This window comes from Hippocampus zosterae, chromosome 15, assembly GCF_025434085.1.
Source record: "Hippocampus zosterae strain Florida chromosome 15, ASM2543408v3, whole genome shotgun sequence".
Lineage (NCBI taxonomy): Eukaryota > Metazoa > Chordata > Actinopteri > Syngnathiformes > Syngnathidae > Hippocampus > Hippocampus zosterae.
This window is the reverse complement of record NC_067465.1, coordinates 12514215-12528150: the sequence shown is the minus strand read 5'-3', so window position 1 is coordinate 12528150 and position 13936 is coordinate 12514215. Positions and strand designations below refer to the sequence as shown.

At 42.1% G+C, this 13936-nt stretch overlaps 1 protein-coding gene across 6 annotated transcripts in view; it reads left to right on the top strand.

The window, feature by feature from the left end:
• The window catches only part of LOC127616298 (zinc finger protein 521), a 127427-nt gene that overhangs the window by 9440 nt on the left and 104051 nt on the right, over positions 1–13936 (top strand). For 4 of the 6 annotated variants that reach the window (XM_052087812.1, XM_052087811.1, XM_052087808.1 and 1 more), the window contains one exon: positions 5808–5870. Coding sequence is in view for 4 of the 6 variants with exons in the window: in XM_052087811.1 (XP_051943771.1) it covers positions 5808–5870 (63 nt within the window). In the remaining 2 variants the exon portion in view is untranslated. The remainder of the gene's footprint in view (positions 1–5807; positions 5871–13936) is intronic. The other 2 variants (XM_052087813.1, XM_052087809.1) reach the window with 1 other exon arrangement.

Sequence of the window (13936 nt, the reverse complement as noted above, 5' to 3'; positions counted from 1 at the left end):
TGCTTGGTGCTTTCTACCGCCTTATTACTTATTACTTATTACTGATTCGTCTTACTGTTTATTGTATATGTTAAATCGCTCCATGTACAGCACTTTGTATGCAGCGATGGCTGTTTGAAAGTGCTCTATAAATAATGTTGACTTGACTTGACTTGTTGAGTTTCTATATTAACACACACCGTTATACATTAGCGCAGGATAATCTTCCAGAGATTTCCAAGGACTGAAAGTCAGCCCAAATGTGTATACTCCCTAGCTTTTTAGGACCCTTCTATTTTGGACGACTGCCTGAATATTTTTCCCCAAAAGGTTTGGTTTTACTCCTCGTTCCCCTCTTCTTCAAAATCGGGGAAACGCACATTCTGTTCTTGGGCTGCAAAATTGAAAAGATTATTGCAGGTCATTCATAGTGTTCAACCTAGGGCCCAACTGATGGACTTGGCGATTCCGATATTTGGCAAAATAAAACTCTGAAAACCGATTAACCAGTAGATTAATCCTTGTTGTAGGTATTCCTTAACACCTACAACAAGGATTGTTGTGCTTAACTCCACGACGAAGAGAAAAATCAGAAAATGTTGGCTTATTTCAAAGAGTTTACATAGGCCTGAAATAAACTCTCCTTGCCTTCGATTATTATTATTAGTGGTAGTAGTATTGTCATCATCATTATTATAATTTTTAAATCATCCCTGGGCGACCCGGTTGTCCAGTGGTTAGCGCGTCGACCTCACAGAGGTACCGGGTTCGTTTCCAGCTCTGGCCTCCCTTTGTGTGGAGTTTGCATGTTCTCCTTGGGCTTGCGTGGGTTTTCTCCGGGTACTCCGGTTTGCTCCCACATTCCAAAAACATGCACGGCAGGCTGATTGAACACTCAAAATTGTCCCTAGGTGTGACTGTGAGCTTGGATGGTTGTTTGTCTCTGTGTGCCCTGTGATTGGCTGGCAAGCGGTTCAGGGTGTCCCCCGCCTACTGCTCAAAGATGGCTGGGATGGGCTCCAGCATCCCCCGTGACCCTTGTGAGGATAAGCGGATCGGAAGATGGATGGATGGATGGATACATGGGCTGATTAAATTAGTTGGCCGATTAAGCAGGCGGGTTCTAGTTAAAAGTATTCACAAAATTTTTGCGGTGGGACAAAACCTTAAAATGGCAATAAACTTAATTATGTATTATCATTCCAGCTGGATGGAATATCACTATAAAAAAGGAAAACACACACTCACACACACATTTGGACTAAGCTACATAATGCTGAGCCAGTGGTAAACGTCATTCGCTGAATTACCATTTGTGACTTGATAATGTCACACGACTCCCCTTTTTTTCTATGCATTCTTCCTTGGTGATGTGTATCCTCCGTGGTTTTCCCCCCAGTCCATCGACTGGTCTATTGGCATGTTTTCCCCATGTACACGCCATCCATTTTACTCATTCACTCCCAAAGACGTTTTTAAACGTCTTTTCAGACTTGGTCTAGATTTGGCTGGCACTGAATGAGTTAATCGACAACATTTTTATTTTTTACAGATGTTACAGTGGCTTACAACAATATTAAATAAAACCTCTGCCTGATATTTTGGTGAACATTTTGGCCTACAAAGTTAATGTACATTCATGTTGGTCATTATGTTGGTACATGGAAGGCCAAGTTTTTTGTTTTTTTAAAATTTAGGATAAAATGAACTTTTGGTGTGATTCCCACCAAGTATAATTTGCATATGAGCATCCCACACTCGAAACTCAAGCCAGGTATCGCATTTATCCCTCCAAATATTTCCGCGATGAGACCGGGTGGTTGAGAGACATGAATGTGAACTCTTCTCCAACTTGTCCCAATGACAAAACTTTTCATACGCTTACAGTGGGCGATAAATCATCTCTCGACCGCCACGGCTTCTTATGGGATCATAAAAGAACATTTTCTGCCTGAACTCCCTCATCTCACCAACAGGGATAGTAATCAAAACAAAAAGAGAAACCCTGCCACCCATCTCTGATGGAACCACGGGAGATTTATGAGGACACACTCATCCCTGGCCCTATTTAAATGATCTGAGGCACGAGAAGCTCGACGACGTTGGAGAAACTCATTAAACTCTCGGGGCGTCAGTCACCGAGGCCCGCTCCAGTAGGAGCGCCTTGGCTGACTCCGTCTTCAGCGGCGGCGCTGAGGGACGTCCCTCCACGGTATCTGTCCGTGCCTCTTTGCATTAAATGGCGGCGCTAATTAATTGCCGGTACCGTGATTTGTTTGGCATATGCGGCAACGGGCGAGATGTACAATCAGAGGAGTGATCATTGGCAATCCTTTAAAAAGGTCAACAAAAAAAACGTATTTGGCTGGATGATGAAAAAGAAGTGTTTGGAATGCACTGGAAGGGAAAGGAAAGTTATGGAAAAGCAGTAAATGCTGTATGTGAGAAAAAAAGGCATTTTGTCAAAGTAATGTGGCATTCTTCTCCCAAAAAATTTGTCGTTTTAATTCGTATAATTACGATTTCGGAATTGTAACCAATAAGCTGTTTGTAAAAATAAATAAATCCCGGACTTTATTCTGGTTGAAATGTCTCTTTTTTTAAATTGCAATAGAGTTGCAATAATATTTGGACTTTACTTTCATAAGTTCTGGCTTCAGATGTGTAAAATTGTGACTTTTTTCTCCAGGTAATTTTACAGATTTATCCTCATAATTTCACGAATTGAGCCTTGTGTAAAATGTCATTTTTTTCTTAACATGCTGCAACTCTTTCCTCATAATATTTCAACTTTATTTAACTTTTATTCTGTCAAATTGCATTTTTTTCCCCTCTGGTAACATTACGCCTTCCTGTTTTGAACATGATGACCATCCCCTCTTATTATACTGTATACTTTTTTTTTCTTTTCAGCATGACTATAATTCTCCTTTGTGACATTCAAACTTTTCCTCAGTTTTTTTTTCACGGCAGTTCCACTCCACGCTCCCATTTGACTCACGCAACACCAAGGCGAAAGGCTTCTGTCGCCATAGGCTCTCGTCTTAATTATGCGAAGTACAGGATATTTTGCATGCTTTTAAAAGTGCTGCACTTCCTGCCTCGGCAGTCAATGGCGCGCTCCCCTGCCAGGAGGTCCTGTCACACTCCCCTCCCAACTCCATGCCGTCGAAAATGAAAGGCTGGAAAATACATAATGGGGAATGCAATTCGACTTCACGGTTGGAACGCAGAGGCGTTAAGAAGGCCTCAGCGAGACCTTCATTTTACACGGAACAGGTGGGAGACTCTTTTGTTCTCTTCCCACTGTTCAAATCCATTTCACTCCTCGTACTTGACACGCCGCTTGGAAACCTCACGCAGCCTCTGACGTGAAAGCTTACCTGGATGCTTTTTGACTAAGCACAAGCTATTCGTTTCTCGCCGATGTCGTCTAAAGAGTAGTGCGAGTTGCTGTGGTCTAGGCAGAGGCGTAGCCAGAAATTTTTCAGGGGATGGCCTGAGCACATCTGTGAGCTAATTTGCATGCTCGTAACCCCATTTTTTTTTAGCAGAGAAGTCATTGTTTCTAATGTCATCCACAGTCAGGCTTTCCTGAAATATAATGCACACTTCGCCAGAACCTTGCCAACAGACTCGGAATGCAAGTAGGAACAATTTGAAGTCAAAAGCAACATTTAGCTGAGCTTTATTTTCTAGATCCTGCCATTTTCTTGACCATTGTGTAGTATTTGATAGTCTACTTCGATATCACGCGCTTATTCGTGCCGCCAACGGCAATTTTCATAAAGCGGTCATTTCAAATCGTATCTAAAAAGCACTATAACATAAAAATCTCGACATTCCTCACAATTCCAAATGTTTTTTCCCCCTTGGATTTGTCCCCGATTGGATTCTGAATATGTTTGGCAATATTATTTGTTCGATTTGTCCAGTTTACTTCATGAAACCCTGACTGTAGATTGTATGAAGAGCCTTTTTTTGTTTGTATTGACACATACTGTAAATATATTGTTTAAATATGCGATGAATATGATTGAATTGGTTCAGAGCATCAAGGCTTTAAAGAAAACGGCATCCTTGTGAAAATGGTAGGTCAGTCACAGGTATCCAAATTTTCCCCTTACGAATGTGGGGGTGCCCAGAGACTGACTGCCATGAACAATTCTGGTAAATTTCCGTGGGAATTTTGGGAATGTTTACGCCTGGAAACTCTAGAAGGGAATTATGAGCATTAACTGAGAATGGAAGGTCATTGAACGGAAAGATGTCACAACCAAACAATCATGTCCTTGCAAAAACAGCTTGTAATTTTTATTCAAACCAAAAAAAAAGTAGCACAGTCAAACCTCGGTTTTCGAACGTCTCTGTTCTCGACCAAATCGGTTTTCGACCAAAACCTTTGAGTTTTAACTGAGGTATGACTGTATTTTAAAAATTGTCTTCATGATTTGACACTCGTGTATGAAAAATATGATTTGTGGCCCTATCATCCGCCTCCTGCTGCGAAAAGTGACCATTTGCGAAAATTGATGTCCAATTTAAAAGCATCAGAAAAAAACATGTATATTCATTCATTCATCTTCCGAGCCGCTTAATCCTCACTAGGGTCGCGGGGGGTGCTGGAGCCTATCCCAGCTGTCTTCGGGCAGTTGGCGGGGACACCCTGAATCGGTTGCCAGCCAATTGCAGGGCACACAGAAACGAACAACCATTCGCACTCACACCTAGGGACAATTTAGAGTGTTCAATCAGCCTGCCACGCATGCTTTTGGAATGTGGGAGGAAACCGGAGCACCCGGAGAAAACCCACGCAGGCCCGGGGAGAACATGCAAACTCCACACAGGGAGGTCGGAGCTGGAATCAAACCCGGTACCTCTGCACTGTGAAGCCGACGTGCTAACCACTGGACTACCGGGCCGCCAAAACATGTATATACAGTATAAATTTTTTAACCTGAAGAATTCTTGAACGAGTAGAGATATACCTCCCATCAGCATTTTCCACCAAAAAAAAAAACAGTGGGGCCCCACAAAAAATAAAAAAACCCCCTCAAAATTTCAGTTATTAAAAAAAAAATTTATCTGCAAATAGGGGATTCCACGAGTTACAAACCCATGTGGAAACTAATATGCGGGAGCCCATGATACAAGATACCATCATGCCTGAGGAAAAACAAACAGATAGAAGGCGTGCCTTTCATTTTGAAGTTTCATTTCTCTGGGGTGGACACCGCACGACACCCGCAACAAAAGAGTAACACCTCGTAAGTGTCACTAAGCAACTTTGATATCAAGTGAGGGGCTGCAAAATATCATCCTGCGTGCCACAAATGGCCCCCGGGCCGTTAATTAGAGACCGTTGTTCAAATGAGTGCCCATCAACTATTCTGCGTGGCGTGCCTAAAAGAGGGAAAAGGCGCTTCACAGAGACTTCTGTTTCTTCTTTGGCAAGTCAGCATTCCTTCAAGTCGTTGGCGTCTGATACACTTTCTTAGCAAAGTCACTCATCCGCGTGTGGGCGATGTTTCACCGGCCGCTTCCTTTATTCATGGTTGCGACTTACATGGTGGCTCTTTGCCTCGTTGCCAATAAAACTCACCCGTCAGCCTCGCGAGGACTCCAAGTCTCAGGTTCAGCTGCGGAAAGCAGGCCAAATATCCCGTCAGCCCCCCCCCCCCCCCCCCCCCGCCACTTCTTTTTCAGTGATAAATTAAAAAATAAGAAAAAAAAGAGGGAAATCTCAAAGTTGTTTTTCCACTATTAACCATATTTTTCCCTGACTCCCCCTTTCTCCCCTCCTCTCTCTCTTTCTCTGTTTGTGGCAGTAGAAGACAATGTGACAGAGGAGCTTCAGCCGCACAGTCCCGGGCACACCGCCATTCCAAGCGGTAATGCTGCATTTCATATTTCAACATTTTCGTATGGAAGGTGGATTGTGTGTGTGTGTGTGTGTGTCTGTGTGTCTGTCTTGGGTTCACAAGGTTATGCGTTTCCTGTTGTTGAGGTTTTTATTGAGTAACCTGCATTGCTGCCGAGTGTGTTATTCTCATAAAACGACGGCTTCACTCTTGTGATTCGTGTAAAATCTTTTTTTATTTGTACTCTTTCTATTACGCTGAAGAAACTGAGTTGAATTTACTCTATAAATGTGTTATTTCATCCAGTTACATTTTTTACTTTGAAAAAATGTACCTGTAAAGTGCAACCACCTGATGAAATAATTAATTTAAAAATAAAAGTAGATTTCAAGGGTTATTTTCATATACCAGTAATTGTATGACTTTATTCTTATACCAATTTTATTTTGTTCTCCTAATGTAGGAACTTATTTTTTTAATGTGAATTTATCTCTGAAAATATTATTTTATTCATCATATAAACATTTTCTTCCGGTAAGATTTTGAGTGTTTCTTGTATTTCTTATGATATGGTGTTGTTCTCATAAGATTTTATTTTTCTCGTCATATTTGACATATTTGTCTCTAAGACTTGACGCTTGAAAATGTAAATTTGTTTTTCTTGTGGTTTCATTCCACTACTGTTTTGATTTTGTTTTCTCCTCATTTAGCACCTGAATGTAGGTTTGTTTTTTCTTCATCGTTGCAATAGTGCAATTTTATTCTGGAAGGTTTTTTTTGTTTTGGTCATAAAATCAAGACTTAGCTTCTTGTGAAAGTTGAATATTTTTCTCATTGTATTATGATATTAGGTTAAATATCTTGTAATATCAGAACTGATTATGATTTGTGATTATGATTTCATGGAATATTCAGATTTTATTAATGACTAATATTGTATTCTGCGAGTCTTGTCTTCCTGCTGTAGCAATATATGAAATGTTCGTGCATATATACTGTATATATACATTTTTCCCGTGAGATTGTGACTTCAATCCCCGACGCTTTCAGTGAGTTGACTGCCCGGTGGCAGAGAGAAAACGCACGCATGGAGTTGTTTAAAGTGGTTCTCGTGCCTGTGTTTGACTTTGTTTCCCACCAGCGTGTCGTATGTAGATGAATGCGTCCCGTCTCCAAGCACGGCATTAACTCTAGCCCTCCAGGACCCTCGCGGCAATTCAGGTCAGGTTAAGATTGGAACCCCACTGCCCCCACCCAACCCAACGTTCCCCTATGAATGAAGGCGGCCCCACAATGCACCACACTGGATATTTCCACTTCATTTGTCTCTGCTAAATGTTCAGTCTCAGAAGTAGCTATAGCTATAAGTAGGTAATATGGATGGCTTGGCCCTACAAGATGGGGACCTTCCAGGTAGCCATGCTATCGTGGAGCATTTTTCCTGTCTCATCTCTACCATGTGGCAGCTCAGCATTAATGAGTTGAAATTAAAAGCCGACTCAAAAGAGGAGTAACATTTAGCTAATTTAGCATTTGCCCAGCAGCTAAAGTCTGACTTAAAGGACATTGAATTGACAAAGACATCTGTTAGAAACTGCGAAAGCAGTGCTAATGATCAGTTCATAAACGTCATTGCAATGTGCTGTACATAACTCCTGACAGTAGCATTAGCAGTGACACCGGTGCTAACCCAGCCTGAGCAGTGTCCAGGCTGGTTCGCCAATATTATAGACCACGATTGTGAGTAAGTTAGGTTTGGCAAATTAAAGAGACAAGAAGCTACCATCAACATGATTGTGATGCCGTTATTTTGGCGTTAAAACAAGAAATTGTTGTACACAACCACAATGTTATGTCTTTTGAGTGAAAGCACAACTAGTGTTTACTTGCACTACCTGGTGGGGAAATTGATTGATTTCGCTTTCATTATCACTTAACTGCTTCATAGGAAAACACATCAAAAATTGAAGTGTTGTATTAAACTCTGAACAGTAATATTTGCATTGACACTAGCAGTAATGTAACATGAGTGTCATCCTGGCTAGTCTCCCATACAGTATATGGTAAACTACCATATAAGGGAGATATACTGTCAATATCATTCCAACATTTAATCAAGGACACTTAAATTTGTGGGTATTGGAGTAGTCAGTTCAACTTTGAATCAGTATTGTGAACGTTAATGCTAGCACAATAGCAATATGTGCGGTGCCCTGGTTGGTCCATCGATAATACAGTCAAAGTCGGTGTTCGGCAATTGCAGAAACCTTTTTCTCTTTATTACATGTGAGTATTCTTATAGATGATATTTTGAAATGTGGGAAAGTTGTCACAACTGAAGATTTGTGTCTGATGTTGTGCATTAAATTTCACTGAGGATGATCATTTTTCTCGCAGTTTCTGATTTGACCTTTAAAGCTGACAATAGAATGCCCTAAATGTCAGCAGAAGAATATTTCTGTGCCGCTGTGCTAATATGTATTGACCGATATTAGCGGGTGGTTTTATGTTATGAATTGTCTCTCGGTCCACCGTAACCCCCGACTTGTGGAGGCCTCCCGTCCGTCATTGTGCCCGATTGCGAGGACCCCCTCAGACACACGCGTCCGTGCGAGCGGGAGACGGGCCGCTGCGTGATCGATATCTGCCTGCGGAGAAATGTGCAAATTATTTTCTCACTTTTCCTCATTTGACTTGTGAATAATTTTTCGGTCAAGAGAAGTGTCAATGACGCGGGCTGTCCTAACGACTGTTGCTCATTTTGACTTTTAATATCCCTCTTATTCACATAATACAGTGGTCCCACTACTTACGAACATATCTTCATACGAAATCTTCAAATTATGAACCGCCTCAACCGGAAAATATTGCCTGTAGTTATGAAAGAAATTTCAAGTTACGAAAGGTAACAGTATGAGCTGCTACTCGAAGCTCAAAGTTTCCTCAACCCCACATACTTATAGCTGCACTGCCATTGGCTACTACCGAGCATCATCCTGGCATTCCATTGGCTAAGCCGTATGTGTCTACGTGTGTACATCGATAGATAGATGCGTGTCTATGCACCGTCCTCGTCATTCGCCTCGTCATTAGGCGTTCCGATAGTTTTACATAAATGTCAATCAACGAGAAAAGTTTTCACCAGTCTGGCGATCGCTCACGATGCCGAGGTTTGCCTTGGAGATTTTCGAAGGATTGTTAAAGGCCGACAAAAGCAAACGTCCTTGGATTGGTTTGTGGCAAAAGGCAAAAACCCCTTCTGAGGGAGAAGATGACCTGAAAAGAACAAAAGACGGTGAAGATGCAGTTAAAAGTAAAACATGTTTTTTACATTATGCACAACTCTCATTGTGCAGTAATCTAATTGTACATATTTTGATGCGTTTTTATGCTTCAGAAAACATTTATGTCTGCATTTTAGGGGGGCTTGGAACCGATTAGCGCATTTACATGGAAAATTAGTCTCTATTTACAAAATTCTCATAAGTAGAGGTACCACTGTAATATGCTTGTTCCATTTTTTTCTAAAAAAAACGTGACTGAACACAAACTTTTGAAAAAATATGAAAAAATCGCTATATATATATATATATATTAAAAAGAGCATTATATTTTCCATCGATTGGTTTGTATTGTCTTTCATTTTTATGTTCTCTTCGTAAATGTTGTCCCCCTATAATATTACCACTTTATTATTTTATTTTCTTAGCTTTTTTTTCTTTTTTCAAGGGAAGTGTATTTTTTAATTGTAATTTTCATCTCTGGTAAAATATGTATTTTTTTCTGCTTATTATTCTAACTTTTTTCCATAAGTATTTTGAATTGACTCTCAATCCCATGAATATTGTTTTATTACTATCCTAATATTCAAACTTTATCCTCAAATGCAACTTTGTCCTAATGTTGGCACGTCATTTTTGCAACGTTCAAACTTTTCCCCCATTATTATTTTTTTTTTTTTCTCAAGCATGGCCTTTTTTAGTCCTTGGACAGCCCAGGTTGCCACTTTTGATGGATGTGGCCACAATATCCATCGCGACCCCCTGACAAGTTTCACGCTTAATCAGAGCCATCTCTAAAAAGACCCCCATGAGCGGTCTCCAGGCCCCTGCTTCCTGTTTCACATTCATGTGTGACAGGACACTGAGCCAAATGCTAACAAAAGACAGAAAGACGGCATAATGCGGCGCATAGCGACAAAGCTGAGCTTTAATGAGGCTTTTTGGTAGCATTGTGTGAGCAAGGCTTAAGATGCTGCTGCTGCCTGTGTGTAATTATAAGAACATGTCTGACCCTCTTTCTGCCCTTGTATACTGCGCATATGTCTATTTCAGTTCTCTTCATTTCTAGAAACACATGTCTTAAAAGTGGTCTGGTGGCGTTGGATCGATGCTATGGTGGGGCTCACCTCGGTTCAGCAGTGGCAGATAACTTGTTCTTCTCCGCTTTACCAAATGATGATTCTGTTATTCATCTCCATTTTTTTTTTTTGGTGGGGGATTTGGTGCTCCACTCCACTCACAGCAGGGCTCGACGCGCTTTCTGCCGACCCGTCAGACAGGAAAGAGAGGCAACGTTGAAATGGTGTTTCTCATGATTTTCATTCACTCTTGTCTTACGGGTCTCACACAAAACCCACTCAGTTGCGGCCTCTTGGAAAATGACTCAAATATTATCCCCAAACACCAGTTTCACCAATGCCTCTCATGATTGGACGCACAACAAAGTCTCAAGAAGTCAACCATTTTGTTTTGAAGCAGCCATTTTGAGCGAAGTCTCGGACTTTCTTGCCTCCGCCGTCTCCCGTTCGTGGTGCATGTCGGCAAATGAGTTTTAGGATAATTTCAAGGATTTGCCATTATTTAAAAATAAATAAATAAATAATGTGACTGTGAGGACTTTGAGCTCATTTTTTAAATATAAATAAGCAAAAGAAAGCTGACATTGAAAACTGATTGTATGCATTAAATTCTCAATTATTAACGCTGGTTAACAATGCGTGGCGCTAGGAAGTGTGACCTACCAATCAGGTATTATGTGGGGGGTGTACCAAAGTTTTTCGATATTTAAGTAATGAGGTGCTGCCAAGCGTGTGAAGGTTATTCAATCTTAATGTCCTCCTCTTCCTGACAGCCCTCCCTATACAATCCCAACCACCCCCACTCTGATAATAATAATAATAATAATAATAATACATCACATTTGTAAGCGCCTTTCACAACACTCAAGGACACTGTACAGCCAAGACCAATAATAAAACACAGATAAAATAATAAATAAAGAAAGAAAGATTTAAGGCGGGTAGGCAAGTCTGAATAGGTGGGTTTTGAGCTGGGTTTTGAATAAGGAAAGAGAGTCAATATTACGAATGTTGGGAGGAAGTGAGTTCCAGAGTTTGGGGGCAGAGCGACTGAAGGCTCTGCACCCCATTGTACTGAGACGGGCAGAGGGTAGAAAAAGGTGGAGGGAGGATGAGGACGCTGCACGCTCACCTTTGATCAGGCACGCCGACATGTGTCGACAGAAGCCGCTCGCTGGTTAAAATAAATTCTTAATTTGAACTTGGGGGTGGTTTTGCATGGGGGGTGATGAGGAAGCTAGGGTGGGGCATCACAGGATCATGATCTCCGGGAAGTGATGGGGAAATAAGGAGAGGCGCTTGAGCGGGTAATTATGTTTCCAACGGGTGCACAAAGAACCTTGAAAGCCCTGACGGAGCCTCGCTTTATCCATGGGCAAGATGAGTTGAAACCCTCTGCGTTTTCTTTGACTTTTTTTGTGCTGTCACATTTCACTGATGTCGGTTAAGACATCTTTCGGCCTTTCGTTAGCCTCTTAGCTATTAGCTGCTATCTACATAACTTCACATATCTGGATTTTTTTGCCTTTGGCAAAGCTGGATTCCTTGACTGGTTTCAATCCCTGACTTGTAGAGGATGGACTAAAGATCCAGCTTACTCGCCATAGTGAGAAATGAAGCCAGCGGCCATCTTGCATTGAATACATTGGTTTTGCTTTCGCAGTTTTCAAACAATTATCTTTCTCTTTGGCAAAATGCCACCGTATATTCGTGTCCAATAAGACAGGGAGAAATGCTACATGCGCATTTCATTGATAAGAATGTGACTTTAAAATGTTCGCTTAGAAGAATCTCTGAGTGCTACCCCATGAACAGAAGACATATATCATTTGATGGGTTCTGTTTTTCTCTTCTGGTGACATTTATCACGCCACAACTTTCATCCTACGCCTCCAAGAGTCCCCCTGGCTCCCCCCACCCTTTATATTATTGAATATTTCTGCACTTAAATATTTATAAGCCTTTAACTGATATTCTCCTCTGCGCTCCATTAGCTCCACCAGGGACCTGTGGTCCATAGCAGGGGCTCCCACTGTACTTGCACCCCCTTCTTCCCCCCCTACGGTGCTCTGCCCACACTGAGACAGGTGGTGAAAGGGGGAGGAGGAGGTTGCAAGAATATAAAAGGGAAATATTACAGTGGTGATGAGATTAATTGAGGTGGTGAGACAAAGAAACCCTGAGAATGGGCAATGCGTGTTTGAACAATGCTGGATTTGGCCTGGTCCTTGCATTATTTTCTAGTCATGTTTATTTTTGTTACTCTTATTATATGCTTGTCATTCTTATCTGGCGAGAGGAGTGATCACATTAATCATAGGACATGTGACACGTTACGATGTACTCTCAAATGGGTTTGAACGTACTTGCAATTGTGTTTGAACGTATTGGCCAGTCAAAAAATGTTACTCTACATTGGCAGGTCCATGCTTGTGTAGATCTTTGTGTTTCTGTTGCGGTGAAAGGAGAGATCGCGTGAATTATATCACATTTGACCTTGACTCTCTTGACCCATGTATTATTTTTGGTTGCTCAGTTTGGTGGCATTATGATGAATAACTGGCAAAAGTGCATCGCCAGAGGACTCTCATGAGCTGAACAAACCAGACTTTTATTTGTCAGGTGAGCCCAGGTAAAGTTCGGGTACGCCCTAAATGGACTTAGTATAATGGCTGCCCGGTGGTCGACTGGTTATGGCGTCAGCCTCCCAGTGCAGTGGTGCAGGGTTCGATTCCGGCTCCAGCCTTCCTGTGTGCAGTTTGCATGTTCTCCCTGTGCTTGCGTGGGTTTTCTCCGGGTACTCCAATTTCCTCCCACATTCCAAAACATGTTTGGCAGGGGAATGGAATACTCGAAGTTGTCCCTAGGTGTGAGTGCGATTGGCTGGCAACCACTTCAGGGTGTCCCCCGCCGACTGCCTGAAGACAGCTGCGATAGGCTCCAGCACGCCCCGCGACCCTTGTGAGGCTACGCGGATCAGAAAATGGATGGATGGATTACGTATAATTCTGATTGTGTGGGTTTCTTGATTACTCATGACTTGAGAAGGTAACATGAAGCAGTGCAAGTACTTTGTTTCTAAAAGACAGCCAATTTACAGATTATTCACCGCCTGTGGTCTGCATTTTTTCTGTTCTTGACAACAGCGTGATCAAAATCAAAGCTCAGAATGTTAAGAGAAAGAAAGAGTAGATCAAGAAACTTCAGTCAGGAATACCGTAACTCACTCTGAAATCCTTCCATCCAGTCTTCATTCTTCCCCCACCCTCATGAATAATTTCTCACTGGGCGTGACGATCATCTGACTTTGGGTTTATCAGAATCTGGATCAGCGTTCGATATGGCTTCCTTCTCTCCCTTTGCACCTTGGCAAGTTCATTAAGAACATTTTTGTAGAACCCAACGCTACTTGCCTCTCATGTCGGGGCGAGCGTCAGTCAGCGCGTGCGGGCGGCACTATTGATCTGCTGTCCGGCCCGCAGAGATGTCCTGATCTGATGGATTACTGTAAAGGCCCACGGGCGCAGGAACCTCAAGTATTGACGTGCCTCTTTAATCCCAGGCTTGGACGTGACCTTGCTGTGTCAAGTGCTCCCAACGCCAGCCCCCATCCTGCCCCTCCCCTCTTCTCCCTAAACCCTTCCCCCGCTGATGTCCCATCTGCCCCTGCTACCTCCAACATGTTGCATCTATCGTGGCATCGGAAATCACCCTTTAGTCTAGATTCTTATTATGG